Source organism: Gopherus evgoodei, chromosome 2 (assembly GCF_007399415.2).
Source record: "Gopherus evgoodei ecotype Sinaloan lineage chromosome 2, rGopEvg1_v1.p, whole genome shotgun sequence".
Classification (NCBI taxonomy): Eukaryota; Metazoa; Chordata; order Testudines; family Testudinidae; genus Gopherus; species Gopherus evgoodei.
In genome coordinates this window covers 50,216,848-50,238,943 of record NC_044323.1, presented here as the reverse complement: position 1 = coordinate 50,238,943, position 22,096 = coordinate 50,216,848, and the positions used below count along the sequence as shown (strand labels likewise).

At 40.8% G+C, this 22,096-nt stretch overlaps 1 protein-coding gene across 3 annotated transcripts in view; it reads right to left on the bottom strand.

Moving 5' to 3' along the window:
* Positions 1-22,096, bottom strand: part of GLCCI1 (glucocorticoid induced 1) — a 106,306-nt gene that overhangs the window by 16,473 nt on the left and 67,737 nt on the right. For 2 of the 3 annotated variants that reach the window (XM_030550651.1, XM_030550654.1), the window contains exons 4-6: positions 13,111-13,227; positions 7,460-7,612; positions 89-299 (exon numbers count right to left, since the gene is read on the bottom strand). In XM_030550651.1, coding sequence (XP_030406511.1) covers positions 89-299; positions 7,460-7,612; positions 13,111-13,227 — 481 coding nt within the window. The remainder of the gene's footprint in view (positions 1-88; positions 300-7,459; positions 7,613-13,110; positions 13,228-22,096) is intronic. The other variant, XM_030550652.1, reaches the window with a different exon arrangement.

Genomic DNA, 22,096 nt, shown 5'->3' with positions numbered 1-22,096 from the left:
TAATGAGTAAAATGAAGGTAGTAGTAAATGCAGAACACCACATGCTATCCCAGTGCCCACGTGCTCAAATGGACTGTTCAACTCTCACCTTTATCACGGTCATATAGCAAATCTTCTGTTGAGCAAGGACTCCCATCCTGAGATTCCGGAGGGCAAAAGGGAGAGACACATGGTGAATGGCTGCTGCAGCTGCTGCTGCGCTCTTGGACAGAGGGAGTCTGTGTATCAATGCTACGCGTGCTACTGCTACGATAATGAGCAGGCAACGGTGCTCTTCGACCATCAGGAATATCCAAAGGCTGCAACAGAAACAACGCTTATATTACACAGGAAAGGCAGATTCTAAAAGCCTTCAGCCTGCAAGAAGACTCGGGTCTTGACTACAAAGAACTGTTCTAAACCAAGCATGTTATTTAAAAAGGAAAGAATGATAAAATGCACATTAACTCTTTTGCTCCAGGACAACTGCAGCTGCAATTATATTTCTTATACAAGTTTCAGGACTAGATGCATTTCAGTTTATCTAAGGCCTTGGCTACACTGGCGCTTTACAGCGCTGCAATTTTCTCACTCAGGGGTGTGAAAAAAAAATCCCCCTGAGCGCTGCAAGATACAGTGCTGTAAAGCACCAGTGTACAGTGCCGCAGCGCTGGGAGCACAGCTCCCAGCGCTGTAAGCTAATCCCCATGGGGAGGTGCACTACATGCAGCGCTGGGAGAGCTCTCTCCCAGCACTGGTGCTGCGACAACACTCACACTTCAAAGCGCTCCCGCAGCAGCGCTTTGAAGTTTCGAATGTAGCCAAGCCCTTAGTGTGCTAAGATTTATTCTGCCTAAATAAATAATAATACAATGTTAAATAATAACTGCTTAACTTCTCAATTTTGTTAAACAGAGATTACACTAGTATAGTTATTTCCAATAAGTTACTATTCTTACAAAAGGAAAAAAAATCACCTTAAGATCTCCGACGGATAAGATTTTATGCTTTGGTGTAACTAGTTTTGGTGAGAGAGCACAATGAAAGATGAAAATATAATAGTATGTTACATGCTTAGTTTAAAAAAAAAACAAACACTTTTTTAACTGTGGCTTACCATTCTCTGGTCCACTGTTTAAGCCCCTTCCACTCACTCCCCTTTTGGTGACAATGACAAACCAGATTGGTGTACTCTCCCATTTGCTATTCTTCCCCCCTGGGTATATAGTTTTGTCTTTGAGATCATGTTCTTTCAACATCTCCAGTCAAATCTGTAGAACCCTGCAAACCTGTGGTTAACCGCTTTGGCAGGGGGCTGCTCAGGCCCCTTACCCAGGGTAGGTGGAGGGTCCACTGTGGAATCTCACAGCTGCTAGCACAGCTCTGGCTGAGGAGGGAGACAGCTCAGAGCCACAGCCTGGCCACAGTAAGAGCAGGGAGGGCAGCTGTGGGGAGCCGCGGCGGACCCTCCATCTGCCCTGGGTGGGGGGCCTAAGCAGCCCCCAGGCAGCTCCACAGGTCTCTCCCTCCCAGGCCAGCCTGGAGCCCAGTTGGGGTGCTGTGGCAGACCCTCCACCTGCCCACGGAGCAGGAGGAGGGACTGAGAGGAGTCCCCAGCCATGTCCCCGTCCCCCAGGCTCCCCACCTGGCCAAGGGCAGGTGGAGGGTCCACGACTCTGTGCAGGCTTCCCACAGCTGCTCACGTGGCTCTCTCTGACCGGGCTCTGGCAGGACAACTGCCTTGGAGCCTCAGCCCGACACACAGTGTAGAGCCCTCCAAATTCACAGATAATTTTTGTGGACTGTGGATCAAATGCGGATACACATTTGTGTATCCACGCAGGGCTCTACAAATCTGAATTATATTGCACTTAAAAACAGGAAAGGGGGAACAAATAAAACCAGTAAAACACACACATCAATTTTAGTCTCATTTAAGTGAGGACTAGGAAAGAGATTTTTTTTAAAAAAAATTTTATTTTAGTCAAAATGGTTCAGCCATTTCTGAGAGTGAGGCTAGGGGAAAATGCATTATTTTGCCCCTGTTGAAAAATTCTAGAGGACTTTTACTTTGAACAAATGGCTTGCTTAGCACCACATAGGAGCTCTGTGGCACAGACAGCATTAATTCTGCCATTTCCTAACTTCTGAGTGCCTTCACTTTATAACTTTAATAATGTTCTTTCAATGTGTTTTTTGTATGTAATATCATATAGACTAAATATTTCACAGTAAAAACTTCATAAAGCTACTGATAACATGGGTAAAAATGTTATGACTACCTAGCTTAAATTTCACTCTTCTTTTCACATGCCATTGTGAATGGAAAAAAGAAAGCTGCAAACATAAATGGTTAAACTTTCACCAACAGTAAGTGCTTGGTAAATGTCCAACACAGCATGTCACGACATAATGTCTGAACATAAGAAATGAACACCTTCAGGGCCCAATCAGAACACATTTTCCTTATAATGATCGTTAACAGATCAAATGTAGATGCTTCATTTAGCAACCACAATCAAATGTTCTCTGAATTATCGAGAAAATATCATTTTATCTTACTCCTCTGAAGATGAACATTAATCACTAATCAGGAATTAGATTTCACTATAAAGAAGATTAACAAGTATGTAAAAAAGGAAAAAAAAATCGTACCTCAAACAGGAATATCTTAATAAGTCAGTAGTTTTAAATACTTCAATTTTGAGGGGCAAAAATGCCACTGTGCAGTCAGGAAGTATATCACATACAAAATATTTCACCTTGCTATGAAGCTAAGATTATGGAAAATAAAAGTTTTCATTCTTAGACAGACACTATTCTATGTACCTTAAATGGTGTTCACTACTTAGAAAATGCCCACAGATATTTCAGAGACTACTTTTTTTCTGCAGAATTCTACTTCCCCTTCATATAAAATCCAAGCCTCTTTACTGTACTGAGGAATGCAATTTTAAAAACCCTGTAAAAATACTAAACTGTAAACTTTCACTTTAATGTTGCTTTTTGTGCAAAGTTTTTAAATTCCAGCAAATAAAAATCAAAATATTTTAAATAGCCTGAACAGCTTTTAACAACTTATATCAGTGTTTCAAAATTACTTTCCATGAGCCATACCTATAGTTTATGGAGTATGTTAAAAATTGAGGTCTTCACAATTTTAAACTGAAGAAATGAAATAATTCACAACAGCTGCTTTTACTTCTTATAATGATAAATTCATGGAAAATTACATGAACATTTTTGTATTGAGAGTGTTTTTGGTAAGAGAATCAAGTCATGTGTGTTAGTCTTTTGCATACTGACAGAATGCTAACTGAACCCAGACAATGACAGCTATTTGTCTCCCTCTCTTTCTTGTAAAAAGTCCCTTAAGCAGAGATAAAGACATGGCCAATCTGACAGCAGCATACCCTTCTCAAGGTACTCTATTAAAATTCACCAATAAACTACACTCAGTGGCAGTCTTAATTCTTTAAGAAAGAAGCCACTTACAATCTGACCACTGGTAACGTTATTGAGATGCAGTATACACATAATAGGCACAAGAGATCTAATTTCCACATATCTTATAGCTGTTTAGGAAATAAATATTCCTTTCTCAAAGTTAGAACGTTTTCTATTTAAAACCACCATCCCGGCTGGAACATAAAGAAGGCAGAGGTAAGATACAAATTGCCTTTGCCCTTATAATAGCAGTGAACCTGAGCAACACTGTAGTAGAAGCAGACATAGTTAAGACCAGTGAAAGCAAAAATCTACAATGCATTCCAAGAGTCCCTTGGAATAAGAATAAATGAAACCCAGTGAATATTCAAACAGGAGATATAGGGATACTGCAAGGATCTTTCACACTTATGGAGTTTAGCAAACAGTCATATCTTAATACAAGATTGACTCCTTGGACAGAAGGACACACACAAAATAGTTTACTCTCTTGTTACACAAGTATTAGAAATTTAAACAAAATACATGGGTAAAGTGAACATTTAAAAGTCCATCTTTTCTAGGATGGCTTTTTTTTTTTTTAAACAAATAGTGTCACATCTTTATACAGCTAAAATGTTCTAATTTTAAAAACTTTCATATAAAGGTTTCAGATCAGATATGTTCATTTATATGTAATGTACAGAAAAACAATGTCCAGCTGCTGGGCATTTGTCTATTGGTTGAACAAGTAGAAAAATGCCCTGTAACTGGACACCCATGATTTTCCATACATCAAACATGAGAGGTTGATCATGTTTTCCATCTAAATAAATTCAATACTCCACTCCAGCCACCACAAACACATTATATTGTATATCTACTGCAGACTACGATGACAAAATCCAGCCTCCAAATCCATACACATGGCTTCAGGAAGCAGGACCGGCTCTAGGCAAAGCAAGCACTTGCTTTGGGTAGCACAATTCCAGGGGCAGCATTCTGAATACAGCTAAGGCTTCCTGGCAAAACAGACAGCAAAAAGGAGAATGGGTTAGTGCTAGCCAAAAGGGGGCAGGGGAGGAGAACCAACAGCAGCTAAGAAGAATATAGAGGGCTTTCATATGTGCATTAAGAAAGGAAGCAGAAGTAGAAAGAAATTAAGTCCATTAATAAATAAGGATAGGATAATATTAACAAGGACTCAGAAATGGCTAATATTTAACTGTTTTTAACAAGAGAAAAAGGCCAGTGGGAGCCGTGGTTGGCCAAACCTGTTGATGCGGCAGGTAAACAAACTGGCTCGGCCCGCCAGGGTGCTTGCCGAGCCCTGTTCTAGAGACTCAAAAGCAATAAGCAGCATGGGGTGAAACGGAATATATCTTGCAAACTAATGTAAATATTCATTTAAAAAAATATGCTTACAAAATTAAGTTAGCACAAGGAAAGCAGGAAACAATTTATTTGTGTGCTAGTATAAAGCGTGTTCCACAAACACAAGTCTTAATTAATTCAAACTGATTCATGTGAAGATTTATGTGGATAGAAAAGGCTTTCTGAAAGACTGTAAACAGAATATAATGATAAGTATCAAATTGGGGAAGAAGTTTAATAGATTACCAACTGAATCTGCGGATTAAATTTCAGCTCTGATGTAAGGGTAATTCAGCTGAAGTCAATGGAGCTGCACCCATGTACCCTAGGGCTTAAATTTGGTCCTACATTGTATCCAGTCTTATTTAAAGTTTATTGATCTAAAAAAAAAAAAAAACAGAATAAAGAGCTCGTTGACAAAATTCACAGATAAATTGGGAAGAGATGGGAAAAATGACAAAATATAAGAGGATATATAAAAAAAATCAGAAACAGCAAAAAATAAAATGCATTTTATAACATTTAAGGAAAAATAAACCAAAATATAGTTATTCAACAGGAGAGAGAATTCTTGAAAGCAGTAATGCTCATATAAACTTAGGAATGATAATGAAAAACCACGATGAAATTGCAATGCATTATTGCAGACCAAAGGAACAATGCAATTCTGAGCAGCAAATATAGAGGCAGTGGAGCAAGAAAATAATAATCACCCTCAGTATGGCTCTGGTGCAACTGCACTTACAATATTCTGTTCAGTTTTAGTACTTTCATTACAAGAAAAAGACATTGAAATTGGAAGAGGTTCACAGTACAGCAACAAAATGTATCAGGGATATGGAGGGCTTGACATACAAGCAAATATTAAGAGTTAAATATGCATTACTTGACTAGATAACTATATTGGACAGTGCATATTCTAGAAATATTTGTCCACCTAGTTTCTTATAGTAGCAAAATAAGCCAGTAGACCAACTTCTCCCAAAGGCAGTAAAGGCTATTATTTTAAATTATTACTTTGAAGTTCATAAATGAAGAGGGAGAAGAGTTATTTAAGTTAATATAAAGAGATAAAATGAGAAGAAATAGGATAATTTATATTTTTCTCTTCATTTTAAGTATTTATATTAGTAAAAACTTCCCAACAGTGAGATTTATTAAGCTGTGGAATAATATATGCATGAAAGTGATGGAGGTTCCTTCTCTTCGAACATTTTAAATTAGACTTTACAAAGCACAAGGAAGTGTCTTGTGCAATACTAAACAAATCTCCACTGGCAAAAGGCTGTACTAGACTTAAGATCATATTTCCAACTTATGATTCTTAGAACACAAAAAAACCCTAGATCCGGCAAGGCCTTTGGAAGATAGGGTCACTGCTAAGTTCTCTGGCCCCAATCCAGCAAACATTTATGTGCTTAACTGCTTCGCTGGATCAGAGGCAGAGCATTCAAGCAACTTACAGCTTAAAGCCCAACATGTACAATAAGAATATGTTAGAGTCCAAGAATAATGTATTTATCAGACAAATTGATAATGACCTCTGACTTTAACAGATCACAACTCTAACCAGCAGCAGTGGCACAGTAATATACACTCTAGGAGATAACACAAAGACAATATGTGTATTATTTTTGGTATTTTTTTTTTAATATTGTCAAAATATTGGCCACTTCTAAATAGAAAATGCAAGACCATTTGGAAGACCAGATTTAATGCAAAATATATGAACAGCCTTGAATAAGCCTCTGGAGAAGGTAGGATTACTTTACTACTTTTTGTGTTTATCACCACAATGAAGGACCATAAATACCAAGTTTTGGCACCTCAAAACTCATGTACATAAAGCCACTGTATGACCTTTTGTAAAAGCAGATACAGTAAAAGCTTTGTTATCTGGCACATTGGGGGAATGAGAGTTGCCAGTAAGTCAAAAATTCCAGTTAACTAAGAGGGAGGGAGTTTGCGGTGGGAGGGGGCTCAGGAAGGGGTGCAGGCTCTGGGAGGGAGTTTGGGGGCAGTAGGGGGCTCGGGGCAGGAGGTGGGGTTGTGGGAGGGGTTTCATGGTGCCGGATCCAGGTAGCAGTCACCTCGGGCGCTTCCCTGCAAGCGGTGACATGTCCCTACTGCTCCTAAGCGGAGACGCAGCCAGGTGGCTCTGGGTGCTGCCTCTGCCCACAGGCGCAGTCCCCAGCCAATGGGAGCTGCGGGGCCAGTGCTTGGAGTGGGGCAGGGTCAGCGCATGGAGCTCCTGTGGCTGTTCCTCTGCTTAGGAGCAGCAGGGACATGTCACCGCTTTCAGGGAACCACCCAAGGTGATGCCGCCCGGATCTGGCGCCCTGAAATGCCAGTTTCTAGAGTTTTCAGGTTGGTAAAGTGCCAGATAACACAAGCTATTACCGTACTAAGTTTTGCCGCATGAAATGGAAATATTTAGGTTTTAGGTGAAATATGTGAGGTTTTGATGAAACTGAAGTGTTCTGTGGAAAGCAGATATTTTTCACAAAAAAAACTATTTAGCCAAAGCCTCAATTTTTCCATAGAAAAAGTTAACGGAAAATTTTCAAGCCAATCCTAGATATAAAGCTATGTTGTTTCAGTCATTTTGAAGGTTCTCACAACATGTTACTAAATTCTGACCGTAAAAAATGTAAAAACACCCCAAAAACTTAAACTTTACCTTGGATACTTCTTCTTTTCCACTGGTTTCTTTAATGAATACTTTTTCTAATTCAGGGCTTATTCCTTCTACATTGCACGGCACACGTGAAACAGTTGATTTTGGCACTGAAATATTTGACAGTGGCATAGGGACTGATCTTGAGATAGAAGCCTACAAGGTCAACGAGATAAAATATTATATAGGCTTTAAAACTGGAGAGTTTGGGGAGATGAAACATTGGGTCAGTATTAGTGAGGTCATATCATATTTTAAAAAATCTATAGACAGAGAATTAAAGAATCATGCACTCATTTTAAAAGCTAGAGAAGCTCATTTTCATCTTTAATTTGTGAACTGAATATTAAAAAATGTACTTACCATTGAGAAACTAGAAAGACAGAAATTAAAGCTCACATACATTTAATGTCATTCACTATTTTTTCTTGTAAAGTGAACAGAATTTTATACGAAATATTTTACTGCAGTGCTTTTTAATACTTGGCTTGTATAATTTCTAGGGAATGCAAAGGTGTGGCATGCAGAATGCAAAGGGAGAAAAACCTCTGACAAACATAAAGCCTTCAAATAGGTAGAAGTAGTAAAAAGAAAAATGTAAAGAAAAAAAACAAATCCAGTCAGACCACTTCTTTGTAATTTCCCCATATCATGTATATGCTTACTCTAGAAATGCTGCTGGTTTATTTTGTATACTGGCCCAAATGTATGCTCATGTTTAACTGGCATTTCCTGACATTTGAGTGCCTAGCCATGGAACATTAACCATCTCTTTATGCAGGGGTTTTTCCCCCCCTTTTTTGACTGGTTTATGGTAAAGGTAAAATGAAACTTTCATTCTAAACCTTTATTTTCAGAACTACACCCTTGTCCCATGTTTGTTCCAGATATTGCTTTTACCTCAAAAATCAGAGGAGAATCCACTTAGTCATTTGAAGATCAGGCATTTAAATAAATACAGGTATGCCTTTCCTCAAAACCATATTAAACTTCTTGATTTAAACAAGTGAATTAAAGGCTGGAAATTAATGTTACCATAACATTAGGTTCTTTCATTATGTGATCAGTGAATACTGAGCAATGTGACATTCACAGTGTTGAGCAAATAACATAATGAACAGGAACAAAACTATTTATACTTCTACAGTTCAGACTAAATTGCACTGTTGTCATAAACAGATAAGTAAGAGTTAATAGAACAGAAGTGCTTCATATCTCTTTGCCTGGAAAGGGTTAACAAGAACAGTGAGCCTGGCTGTCACCTGACCAGAGGACCAATCAGAGGACAGGATACTTTCAAATCTTGAGGGAGGGAAGTTTTTGTGCTGTGCTGTTAGTTTTGGTTGTTCACTCTGGGGGCTCGGAGGGATCAGACGTGCAACCAGGTTTCTCTCCAATCTCTCCAATAGAGGCTCTTATAAGTTCAGACTAGTGAGTACTAGGTAGATAAAGCGAGTTAGGCTTATGGTTGTTTTCTTTATTTGCAAATGTGTATTTGGCTGGAAGGAGTTCAAATGTGTATTTGGCTGAAAAGATTTTAATTTATACTTGTATACTTAGGCTGGCAGGGTGTTACCAGTGTCTATAGCTGAAAGACCCTGTACCTATTCCATTTTTTTTTAAATTTACAAAGATAATTTTTACTGTTTTTTCTTTCTTTAATTAAAAGCTTTTCTTGTTTAAGAACCTAATTGTTTTTTTATTCTGGTGAGACCCCAGGGGACTGGGTCTGGATTCACCAGGGAATTGGTGGGGAGAAAGGAGGGAAGAGGGAGAGAGAGACTGATTTCTCTCTGTGCCAGGATTACTGTCTCTCAGGGAGAATCTGGGAGGGGAAGAGAGAAGGAGGGGGGAAGGTGCATTGTCCTCTCTGTTTTAAGATTCAAGGAGTTTGAATCACAGTGATCTTCCAGGGTAACCCAAGGAGGGGAAGCCTGGGAGAGGCAACAGTGAGGGAAAGGGTTTACTTTCCTTGTATTAAGATCCAGAGGGACTGGGTCTTGGGGGTCCCCGGGCAAGGTTTTGGGGGGACCAGAGTGTACCAGGCACTGGAATTCCTGGTTGGTGGCAGCACTACAAGTACTAAGCTGGTAATTGAGCTTAGAGGAATTCATGCTGGTACTCCATCTTGTGGACGCTAAGGTTCAGAGTGGGGAATTGTGCCATGACAACTGTGTATTGTTTTATGCTTTTACTGCACCCTTTTCTATGCTCTTATAGCACTTTATTACTACATATCTCACAGAAGACTTGCAATTCATGAAGACAAGATGGAAGAGTTAGTATGGCTACGGAAACATTAATTTATAATTGTAAGATTAAAGTTACATTTGAGATTATGTTTGGTTTGTTTTTTGTTTTTTTTTTTTAATTAAGAATTATGCTTGTATTTCTTTTGTTCGCTTTCCCATCAAGCTCCAGTTTCTTTTGGCAACACTAAGAATATTAGCATTGAAAATGCTGTTTAGAAGTTCGTTAGTTTTTGCTTTATGCTCTTCACGATAATGCGTGTTTGTGCCATCACTATTGATGGCTTTGGAAAGGACATATTAAACTCACACTTACGATTTCTTGAGACACTCTAAAGAACAGATATACTAAATAACCAAGATCTTGATTCCATGTACATTTCACAAGTATTAAGGAACAAGGAAAGAGAAACATTTATTTATACAACACTATAATTGTGTAGGACATTTTACAGACAAGAAAGAAATAGTCCCTGTTCTGAAAGAGCTTCCAGCCTAAATTTGTTTGCAGTGATGTTGAAGCCATGTTGGATTCAGGATATTAGAGCAGTGGTTCTCAAACTTTTGTACTGGTGACCCCTTTCACAGAGCAAGCCTCTGAGTGCGACCCCCTCATATAAATTAAAAACACTTTTTTAATTTAATACCATTATAAATGCTGGAGGCAAAGTGGGGTTTGGTGTAAAGGTCGATAGCTGGCGACTCCCCACATAATAACCTCGCGATCCCCTGAGTGGTCCTGACCCCCAGTTTGAGAACCCCTGTATTAGAGAGACAAGGAAGGTGAAGCGATATCTTTTATTGGACCAATTTCTGTTGTGAAAGACAAGTTTTCGAGTTTACACCGAACCCAGACCTGAAGAAAAAGTTGTGTATGCTCAAAAGGTTGTCTCATTCATCAACAGCAGTTGGTCCAATAAAGTATTTTAGCTCATCCATCTTGTCAATCTAAATCTGGACATACCATAACAAGTGAGGACACAAACAGTGGGAAGGAGAAAGGGGATGACAAAAAATGAATACATTTCTAGTCCAAGCAAGAACTTGACTATCAACTGACTTTTTTTTAAAATGGTTATTTTGTACACTAAGTATCAGAGGGATAGCCGTGTTAGTCTGGATCTGTAAAAGCAGCAAAGAAACCTGTGGCACCTTATAGACTAACAGACGTTTTAGAGCATGAGCTTACGTGGGTGAATACCCACTTTGTTGGATGCATGTACACTGATAAATCCTGATAAATGGAGAGATGTGTTGGAGAGATGTGCTCAAAATAAGCAGAGGAAAAACAGTACATAGTATGTAATTTTAATAATGTGAACACTAAAAAATTATTCTTGAAACTAAATGGGCAGAGAATACCAAAAACACAGTTTCAGGTATCTGGGTTCCTGAATCAGGGGAAATGAAGGACAAAATTAGAGCTAGGATAATAAATGCCTACCTCAAATGGAGAGAGATAAGTGGTTTAGTATGTGATAGGAAGATACCAATAAGATTAAAGGGGAAAGTCTATAACCAGCAGTTTGTCCAGTTTTAATTTATAGTGTAGAGTATTGAATAACAAAGAAGAAACATGAACAAATGATCTGTTCCACAAAAATGCAAATGTTGAGATGGATGACTGGGATAAGCAAGAAAAACCACATAAAGAATGTGGTACGTTAAAGCAATGTGACATTCATACTATTCAACAAATAATATAACAGACAGGTACATGCTCAATGTAACATTCATAAATGAAAATAAAATGAGGGAGTACAGGCTCAGATGTTTTGGTCATGTAAAGCGCAGTTCTAACTACTATGTGGTAAGACAGTCCACCAGATCAAGACAGAAGGAAAAAGACAGAAAGGTTGAGCAAGAAGTGGTGGGATGTTATAAAGGAAGACATGTTAGTATGTGGTATGATAGAGAATATGGCACTGAGCATAGCACTATGGAGGGAGAGGACTTGTACAGCAGATCCCATTTGATGGGATTAACACAAAGAAAAAAGAAAATTTTTTACACTGAAAAACAAACTGCCTGTACTTACTTTTTATGGGATGAGCAGAATTTAGATGCTTGTCTAAGGGGAAGGAATATAGAAGAGCAAAGGGTGTGAGGGGAGAAGACATGCAGCAAAGGTCAAGAGGATAGGAGGATTGGAAAGGGGCACTTAGTAATGGTGAGAACAAATGCAGCTAGTAGTCGGTAACTTATAAGTAATGCTAGTCAGTTTCATTCCATCTTTTAAACTCACTAGTGTTACTTCAAAAGGTCATTCCATCCTCCAAATTGACTAAAATTTAGTTGTAAAATTCATTTCCTACAATCTCCATGAAATCAAATACTTTACCATTTACACTGTAGTGAATTTTCTAAAAATAAAAACTGTGATTTATGCAGGACTCTAACTATAAGGCCAGAAGGAACCACTGTGATCTAATCTGATCGTCTGCATAACACAGGCTACAGCACTTCCTTGAATTAATCTTGTTTGCACTAGAGTGCAACTTGCCGAAAAACATCCAATCTAAATTTAAAAATTGCCAGTGATGGAGAATCCACCACAACTCTTGGTAAGTTGTTCCAATGGTTAATTATCCATACTGTTAAAAAAAACCCTCTGCCTTATTTCCCAGTCTGAATTTGTCTAGCTTCAACTTCCAGTCACTGAATCTTGTTACACCTTCATTTGCGAGATTGAAAACCCTCTTATCAAATTTTGTTCCACATATAGCTACTTACTAGTTGCGACCAAGTCACCCTTAACCTTCTCTGTTGCTGTAAAGATGCGTCCTTGCTAATGCTGCAGCAGGCCATGGCGATGAGTAAGCTTCTGGGGATCTTTTAACATCCTCAAAGTATGGAGGTATGTGGAAGTAGACTGCCTCTGGACCCAGAGATCCCAAACATCTCAGTGACAGTGATCCAATGGAGCAAAGAACAAAAGGTAGGTAAGACCAGCTTGCTCTCCCAGAACCCAGCTGCTGCACTGATGGAAATGGCATTCCTTGGAGGTGAGAGACTGCCAGTGTTCCCAAGATATTAACTGGCAGTGGTCAGATGGACATAAGGAGATAACAAGTAGTCTCAGCTCACCCACTGAAGCCTTTTGCTGATGCTATGTCTGACTGCAGGAGTATTTTTAAGAAGAGTTTTTAAAGGGTATCTTTCAACATTTACAGGAGGCATAAGTTGCTTTCTTGGCACAGTTCTCTTTTTTATTATATGATTGTGACTTTGGGATAAAATCCCAGTAGCACCCATGACATCAATCTGTGTTACGCATTTCAACATCACTTAAAACACAGGGAGGGAATCAAAGGCGAAACTGAAAGAAACAGAAGGCTATATCACTTAATTCTGTTTAAAATAAAATAAAAAAAAGGTTGTTCATACTAGCAGTGAACTGCTTACCTGAGTCTGACTGATTGCTATATGGTTTCCATGGAGCGGTGACTGACGTTCTTTTTCTTTACTATGACGACTGCTTTGTTTGCTGCGTTGGAGCTGCTGCCTCAATTTGGCAATCTGCTGGAAAGACATAAAATCAAGGTAAGCTGAGATGTGACACAGGTAACTGCTTATACCTTTACTTATATCAAGCAGTATCATGGACAAAAGAAAACCAAATATTTTCTAGAGCATTTTATAAAGGAACAAGTCTTCTGCTTCTTGCAGCACAGGCATCAATCATTTGGCCTATGCATTACATTCTTTTCCAAAATACTTGCTTAATTAACAATCTGAATTTGAAAGCAAACTCAATTTAAATGCTGAATTTTCCTCAGGTGCAAAATAAGCCCTAATAATAGATGCAAACCACAATCATTCCTCCGTACTCTGGCCTTTTGTCAGATTTTGTTGCTTCTCAACTGGTTTGGCATCAGAGAAAAATAATTTACAGACTTCATAGATTTCCCTGGTCCTAAACAGAACCATGTTTATCATTGATATTTCCCACCATTACTGACAAACGTCTTCAAAATCTGACAACTAACATGCATTGCTTCACTTCAGAAAAGCTATCTAACACACCTTTAGCCTATTTTAAAATGCTATTTTAAAACTGCCCCAAGCAGACCAATTCTCTTTGGCAAAGTGCTGATGATTACAAACAAAAACAAAACCAACTATACAGTGCTTCCTATTAAAAAAGATTAACACATTTTAAGGTGAAAAGGGACCATGACCATTATTGGTCATTTACTCTGACCTGCTGCATAACACGTTACAGAATTTCATCCAAGGATTCCTACATCTAGCCCAATAACTTCTGATTGAATACAGCAGATCTTTTAAACACATCTAATCTTTAAAGGTTTTGTGTTTGTGTGCTAATACTTATGTTCCATTGTATGGGACACATCATTTTGCACTCCTGGTGTTCAATCTCCTTGGGTCCATGAGATGAGACAATGGTTTCAAAATGCTAAAGTCAAACAAACACTCTCCTGTCTGCATAGCTGAAGTAAGGCAGAGCAGGTCCTATTATACTACACAGATTCCTTCTTGGGTAACGTGCTACAAGAAGGTGATTTGGACGATATTCCCATTAATATGACTTTTTGAAGAAAATTCTATTTATAGCATTTACTAACAGTACACAAAACAGAGAGATTACTGCACAAATCATGAGAAACAAAAAAGGGAGCATATAGAGACTACATTAAGACTAAGGTCAGAAGGGACCACCATGATCATCTAGTCTGACCTCCTGTACATTGCAGACCATAGAACCTCAGTTACCCACTTAAAACTACAATACCCACCTGGGGAAGTGAGGAAACAGATTGACAGAGCAAGAGGGGTACCCAGAAGTCACCAACTACAGGACAGGACCAACAAGGAAAAACAACAGAATGCCACTGGCCATCACATACAGCCCGCAGCTAAAACCTCTCCAGCACTTCATGAACAACCTACAACCTATCCTGGAAAACAATCCCTCACTCTCACAGACCTTGGGAGGCAGGCAGTCTTCGCTTACAGACAGCCCCCCAACCTGAAGCAAATACTCACCAGCAACTACACACCACACTACAGAAGCACTAACTCAGGAACCAATCCCTGTAATGAGCCCCGTTGCCTACTCTATCCCCATACCCACTCTAGCGACACCATCAGAGGACCCAACATGATCCACAACATCGTCAGGGGCTCATTCACCTGCACATCTACTAATATGATATATGCCATCATGTGCCATAAATGCCCCTCTCCATGTACATTGGCCAAACTGGATAGTCTCTACATCAGGAATGGTAACATACAAAAGCCAGTAAGAGAACACTTCAATCTCCCTGGACATTCTGTAATAGATTTAAAAGTAGCCATACTTCAATAAAAAAACATCAAACACAGACTGTAAAGAGAAACTGCAGAGCTACAATTCATTTGCAAATTTAACACCATTAATTTGGTCTTGAATAGGGACTGGGAGTGGCTGGCTCACACAAAAGCAATTTTCCCTCTCTTCATATTGACACTGCCTCATCAGCTCTTGGGGGTGGACCACATCCACCCTGACTGAATTGGCCCTGTCAGCATTGGTTCTCCACTGGAAAGGTAACTCTCTTCTCTTCACGTATCAGTATATTTATGCCTGCATCTGTAATTTTCACTCCATACATCTGAAGAAGTGGGTTTTTTACCCACAAATGCTTATGCCTAAATAAATCTGCTAGTCTTTAAGATGCCACTGGACTCCTTGTTGTTTTTGTGGATACAGACTAAACACAGCTACCTCTCTGATGCCTACCCAGTTGTGTAATAGTCCCCTAACCTCTGGCTGAGTTATTGAAGTCTTCAAATCATGGTTTAAAGAATTCAAGTTACAAGGATTAACCATTTACACTAGTTTAAACCTGCAAGTGACCCATGACCCTTGCTGCAGAGGAAGGCAAAAACCTCCTGGGGTCTCTGTCAGTCTGACTCTGGGGAAAATTCCTTCCTGTCCCCAAATATGCTGATCAGTTAGACCGTGAGCATGTGGGCAAGACCCACCAGGCAGATACCTGGGAAAGAATTCTGTGCAGTAACTCAGCAGCTGGAGAAGAGACACTAGATGGGGAGGGCTCTGAGGATTTTTGCTACTGGTAGTTGCTGATGGGCCACATGCAATTGTAGGCAGTCCCATCATACTATCTCCTCCATAAACATATCAAGCTCAGTCTGCAAGCCAGTTAGGTTTTTTCCCCTCCATTGCTCCCTTTGAAAATCTGTTCCAGAACTTCACTCCTCTGATGGTTAGAAACCTTTGCCTATTTTCAAACCTAAACATGTTGATGGCCAGTTTATAGCCATTTGTTCTTATGTCCACACTGGTGCTTAATTTAAATAACTCCTCTCCCTCCCTGGTATTTATCCCTCTGATGTATTTATAGAGAGCAACTGTAGTTCTGCTCAGCCAACTTTTGGTTAGGTTAAACAAGCCAACCTCTGAGTCTTCCGTCAGAAGGTAGGCTTTCCGTTCCTCAGATCATCCTAATAGCCCTTCTCTGCACCTGTTCCAGTTTGAATTCATCTTTCTTAAATGGGGAGAGCAGAATTGCACATAGTATTCCAGATGTGGTCTCATCAGTGCCTTGTCTAATGGTACTAACACTTCCCTGTCTCTACTGGAAATACCTCACATGATGCAACCTAGGACTGCATTAGACTTTTTCACAGCCACATCACATTGATGGCACATAGTCTATCACAGGATGACAATTACACCCAGATCTTTCTTCCCCTGTGGCTTCCAACTGTTAAATCCCCATTTTATAGCAAAAATTCTTGTTGTTAGTCCCCAAAATGCATGACCTTGAACTTTGCACTACTAACTTTCATCCCATTTTTATTACTCCAGTTTACAAAATCATCCAGATCATCTTGTATGATAATCCGGTCCTCCTCTGTATTGGCAATACCTCCCAACTTTGTGTCATCCATAAATTTTATTCACACACACTTATTGTACCAAGGTTAGTAATACAAATCTTAAAAAAAATTGGTCCCAAGATCAATCCCTGAGGAACTCCTCTAGTAATCTCCCTCCAGTCTGACAGTTCACCTTTCAGTATGACCCACTGTAGTCTGTCCTTTAACCAGATCCTTATCCACCTTTCAATTCTCAGATTAATCCCCATCTTCTCCAATACCATACTGAAATCAAGGTAGATTAGATCTACGGTCTTTCCTTAGTCTAAATAATAATAATAATAATAATAATAATAATAATAAAATAAAAAATCAGTTATCTTCTCAAAGGAGGAGATCATATTAGTCTATCATGATTTGCTTTTTGTAAAATCATGTTGTATTTTATCCCAGTTACTATTTACTTCTATGTCTTAACAGCTTTCTCTATCAAAATTTGTTCCAAGTCCTTTCATACAATTGAGGTAAAACTAACAGGCCTGTAGTTTCCTGGACCACCTTTTTCTAAAAAAGATGAACAATATTAGCAATTCTTCAGTCATAGGGCACAACCCCCAAGTTTACAGATTCATTAAAATCTTGTTACTGGATTTGCAATTTCATGTGCCATTTCCTTTAATATTCTTGGATGGAGATTATCTGCCTCCCTCCACTCCCGATTTAGTCCCATTAAGATGTCTGAATTAGACTTCCACCTCAGATGTGGTTAATTTCTACCTCTGTATCCTTGTTGCCATTAGCCACCCTTCCACTACTCCTAAGCTCTTCATTAGACTCATTAAAAACTGAGGTAAAGTAATTGTTTAGATATCAGGCCATGCCTAGACAATCTTTAATCTCTACCCCATCTACCACAGCATTTAGCAGTCCCACTTCTTTCCTTGTTTGTTTTTCTTATTGTAGAGCTATAGAACCTTTTACAATTGGTTTTAATTCCCTTTGCAAGGTCCAACTCTACTTGGCTTTTGGCAGTTCCCACTTGATCCCTACACATTCTAACCTCAAAGAGGTTAATCATCTGTTTGAGATCCTTGCTCATCTATCTTGGTCTGCAACCCTTCCTTATTAAATTTTTCCCCTTGCTTGGGATGTAGGCTTCAAATAGCTTCTGCAACTTTGACAAAGTAATTCTAAGCCTCCTCCACATGCAGACCCTTGAGTTCTTCAGTCCAATCAACTTCCTTAACTAAATCCCTTAATTTTTTAAAGTGAGCTCTTTTGAAATCAAGGACTCTTGTTGCAGATCTATTTTTGTTTATCCTTCTATTTAGTTTAAACTGAATTAGCTCATGATCCCTCAAACCACGGCTGTCCTTCTAAAACCAGTTCTTCTATGAGGTCCTCACTACTCACCAATATGAAATCTAAAATAGCATCACGCCTTGTTGGTTCAGCAACTACCTGGTGAAGAAATCTGTCAGCTATCACAGGCAAGAAAATTTGGGCCCTACTATTATTATTATTATTAGCACTTATCCTCCAATCTATATCTGGAAGTTAAAGTATCCCATAACAACACAATTCCCAGTAGTATTTATTTCATTAAAAACATTAAAGAGGTCTCTATCCATATCCAAATCGGATCCTGGTGATCGGTAGCACACCCTAAGCACTATATTGGGGAACCTTCAGTAGCTTTCTTCCCTAATGTGATTTTGGCCCAAAAATAGACTCTTACCCATTCCATCATTTCTAATTTCTTTACAATCTACCTCATCATTAATATACAATGTTACTCCACCATCTTTGCCTTTATTTCTGTCTTTCCTGAACAGCATATCTTTCAATACCTGTAATCCAGTCATAGCTACTATTCCACCATGTTTCTGTTATTGCTACAATATCTGGTTTCAGTTTCTGCACCAGTAGTTTTAGTTCCTTCATTTTGCTACCCAGGCTCCTTGCATTGGTCTACAAACATCTCAATTATTGCTGCCTGGCTTCACCAACATTCCTCACCCGATTAAGTGCTGTCATTCTACTGCCAGTATCACCTATCTCACTATATCAGCATTATACTTCCTTTTAAATGTTCATTCTTCTACCCACTGCTGTTCCCTTCTCCATTGCTGTATCATTTCATACTTGATTTTCCACTCTCTCAAGGTTAAAATCAGGTGTGGAGATCTCATGAGAATCTCCCAACCATCTGCCCCAAGTTCCTAGTTTAAAGCGCTTACTGATTTATGCCAATCTCTATCCCAGAAGTCTATTTCATTCCCTACTCAGATGGTGTCCGTCCCATGAGAACTGTCCTCTGTCCATGAATGCCTCCCAGTGGTCAAACATCCTAAAGCTCTCCTTATTGCACCACTGCCTGAGACATCATAATCTTATCTCACCTTCATTCTCCTCCTCTGGAGACAGGCAGAATCCCACTGAAGATCACCTGACCCTCCATTTCCTTATGCACCTTCCCCAGCCTGTCGTAGTCTCCCATGATATGCACACGCTGTAGCCGTCTCACACTGCTCTGAGCGGTCATATAGCAGTGCACAGCCATCTGTCCCCCAGTTCCTTCTCTACCCAAGAGAAGTGGTGTGAAACTCCAAAGTAGAGGGGAGGGAGGGATGTTAGTGAAGCACCCATCTCAAAGAACCTCAGTTTCTGCACAAGGTGAGTAACCTTCTCTTCTTCAAATAAAAGTGTCCCTGTGGGTGCTCCACTTTAGGTGACTGTAGAGCAGTGCCCCTCAGTGGAGGGAAGGGGCTTTGGAGTTGGTTTATTGATGGTGGATAACACTGAACATCTGCTGCTGATTGTTGTTTCAAAGCATAGCGTTTAGTGAAAGTATGGGCTGATGCCCAGGTAGCTGCTTTGCAAATGTCAGTGATAGGCCACAGTTGTTGATAATGCTCTGGCGGAGTGCATGCAAATTCCCGGTGGGGATTGCAGATTGTTGTTTTAGTAGCACAAATGGATACACCCAGATATCCATTTGAATACTCTGTTTTGATATTGTTTGGCCCTTTCAGCGTTCTGTTATGGAAACGAATAGTCAAGATGATTTTCTGCATGTTTTTGTTCTATATAGAAAGCTAACGCTCTGTGAACATCGAACGTTTGGAGTGAGGCCTCCCTCCCGTCAGCATGTGGCTTCGGGAAAAATATAGGTAAGTAAATGGGCTCATTTAGATGAACAGGAGAGGCAACCTTGGGTATGAACTTAGGATGCGAACATAGGATTATTTTATCCCTAAAGAATGTAGTATAAGGTGAGTGTGCTGTTGGGGCACCAAATTCTCCCACTCGTCTTGCGGGCTTGATGGCAATAAGGAAAGCCACCTTCACTGATAAGTGCAACAAAGAGCAAGTTGCAAGGAGTTCAAACAGTTTTCCCATGTGACCGTGTAGAAAAAGGTTGAGATCCCACATGGGAGTAGGGTTTCTTAGGGCATGTCTACACTACGGGATTATTCTGATTTTACAGAAATCTATTTTTGGAAACAGACTGTATAAAGTCGAGTGCACACGGCCACACTAAGCACATTAATTCGGCAGTGTGTGTTCATGTACCGAGGCTAGCGTCGACTTCCGGAGCGTTGCATTGTGGGTAGCTATCCCATAGTTCCCACAGTCTCCCCCACCCATTGGAATTCTGGGTTGAGATGCCAATGCCTGATGGGGCCAAAAAATTGTCGCGGGTGGTTATGGGTAAATGTTGTCAGTCAATCCTCCCTTGAAAACAACAGCAGACAATCATTTCACGCCCTATTCCCTGGATTGCCGGGGCAGACACTATAGCATGGCAACCATGAAGCCCATTCAGCCTTTTTTCACTGTCACCGTATGTCTACTGGATGCTGCTGACAGACGTGGTGCTGCAGCGCTACACAGCGGCATCCCATTGCCTTGCCTTGTGGATGGCAGATGGTACAGTAGGACTGATATGAGACGGTTACTCACCTTTGTAACTGTTGTTCTTCGAGATGTATCGCTCATATCCATTCCAATTAGGTGTGTGCGCTGTGCGTGCATGCTCGTCAGAAGATTTTTACCCTAGCAACTCTGGTGGGTCAGCAGGTCGCCCCCTGGAGTGGCGCCGGATATATACCCCTGCCAACCCGACTGCTCCTCAGTTCCTTCTTGCCAGCTACTCCGAAAGTGGAGAAGGAGGGCGGGTTTGGAATGGATATGAGCAACACATCTCGAAGAACAACAGTTACAAAGGTGAGTAACCGTCTTTTCTTCTTTGAGTGATTGCTCATATCCATTCCAGTTAGGTGATTCTCAAGCCTTTAGGTGGTGGGGTTGGAGTGAGATGTCGCAGAGTGTAACACGGCGGAGCCGAAGGCTGCGTCATCCCTAGACTGCTGAACCAGGGCATAGTGGGAGGCAAAGGTGTGGACCGAGGACCAAGTCGCTGCACGACAGATTTCATGAATGGGCACGTGAGCGAGGAAAGCAGCCAATGAGGCCTGAGCCCTAGTGGAGTGTGCAGTCACGTGGCCTGAGGGGACGTGAGCCAAGTCGTAACAGGCGTGGATGCACGATGTTACCCAGGAGGAAATCCGCTGCGAGAAGACGGGTAGTCCCTTGATACGCTCAGCCACGGTGATAAAGAGTTGGGGGGTTCTGAGGAATGGCTTAGTTCGCTCGATATAAAAAGCGAGCGCTCTACGGACGTCTAGGGAGTGTAGCTGCTGCTCTCTGCGAGACAAATGTGGTTTGGGGAAGAAGACAGGTAGGAAGATCTCCTGGTTAACATGGAAGGTCGATACCACTTTGGGGAGAAAGGCCGGATGCGGTCGCAACTGCACCTTGTCCCTGTGGAACACAGTATATGGGGGATCTACCGTGAGGGCCCGAAGCTCTGAGACCCGTCTCGTGGATGTGATGGCCACCAGGAAAGCGGTTTTCCAAGAGAGGTAGGGAAAGGAGCAAGTCGCTAATGGTTGGAATGGAGGGGACAGTCTGGCAAGAACCAGGTTAAGGTCCCATGTAGGGGCAGGGCGGCGTACTTGGGGGTAGAGGCACTCCAGGCCCTTAAGGAACTAGACACCATCGGGTGAGAGAACACCGAGTGGCCATCCTCCCCTGGGTGGAAGGTAGAGACGACCGCCAGATGGACCCTCAGAGATGATACCGCCAGGCCCTGTTGTTTGAGGGACCAGAGGTAATCCAAGATGTTGGAAATGGAGACCTCGGTGGAAAGGAAGTTCCGCTCCATGCACCAGCACGCGAAACACTTCCAGTTGGCCAAATATGTCGCTCTAATGGAAGGCTTCCTGCTACCCAGGAGCACCTGTTGCACTGGGGTAGAGCAACGCAGCTCGGACTGGGTCAGCCACGCAGAAGCCATGCTGTGAGGTGGAGCGACTGAAGGTCCGAGTGACGAAGCTTGCCGTGGTCCTGGGTGATCAGGTCCAGATGAAGAGGCAGGGGGACAGGGTCGGCTATGGATAGGTCTAGCAACATGGTGTACCAGTGCTGCCGAGGCCACGCTGGAGCTATCATGATCAAGCGAGCTTTGTCCCTG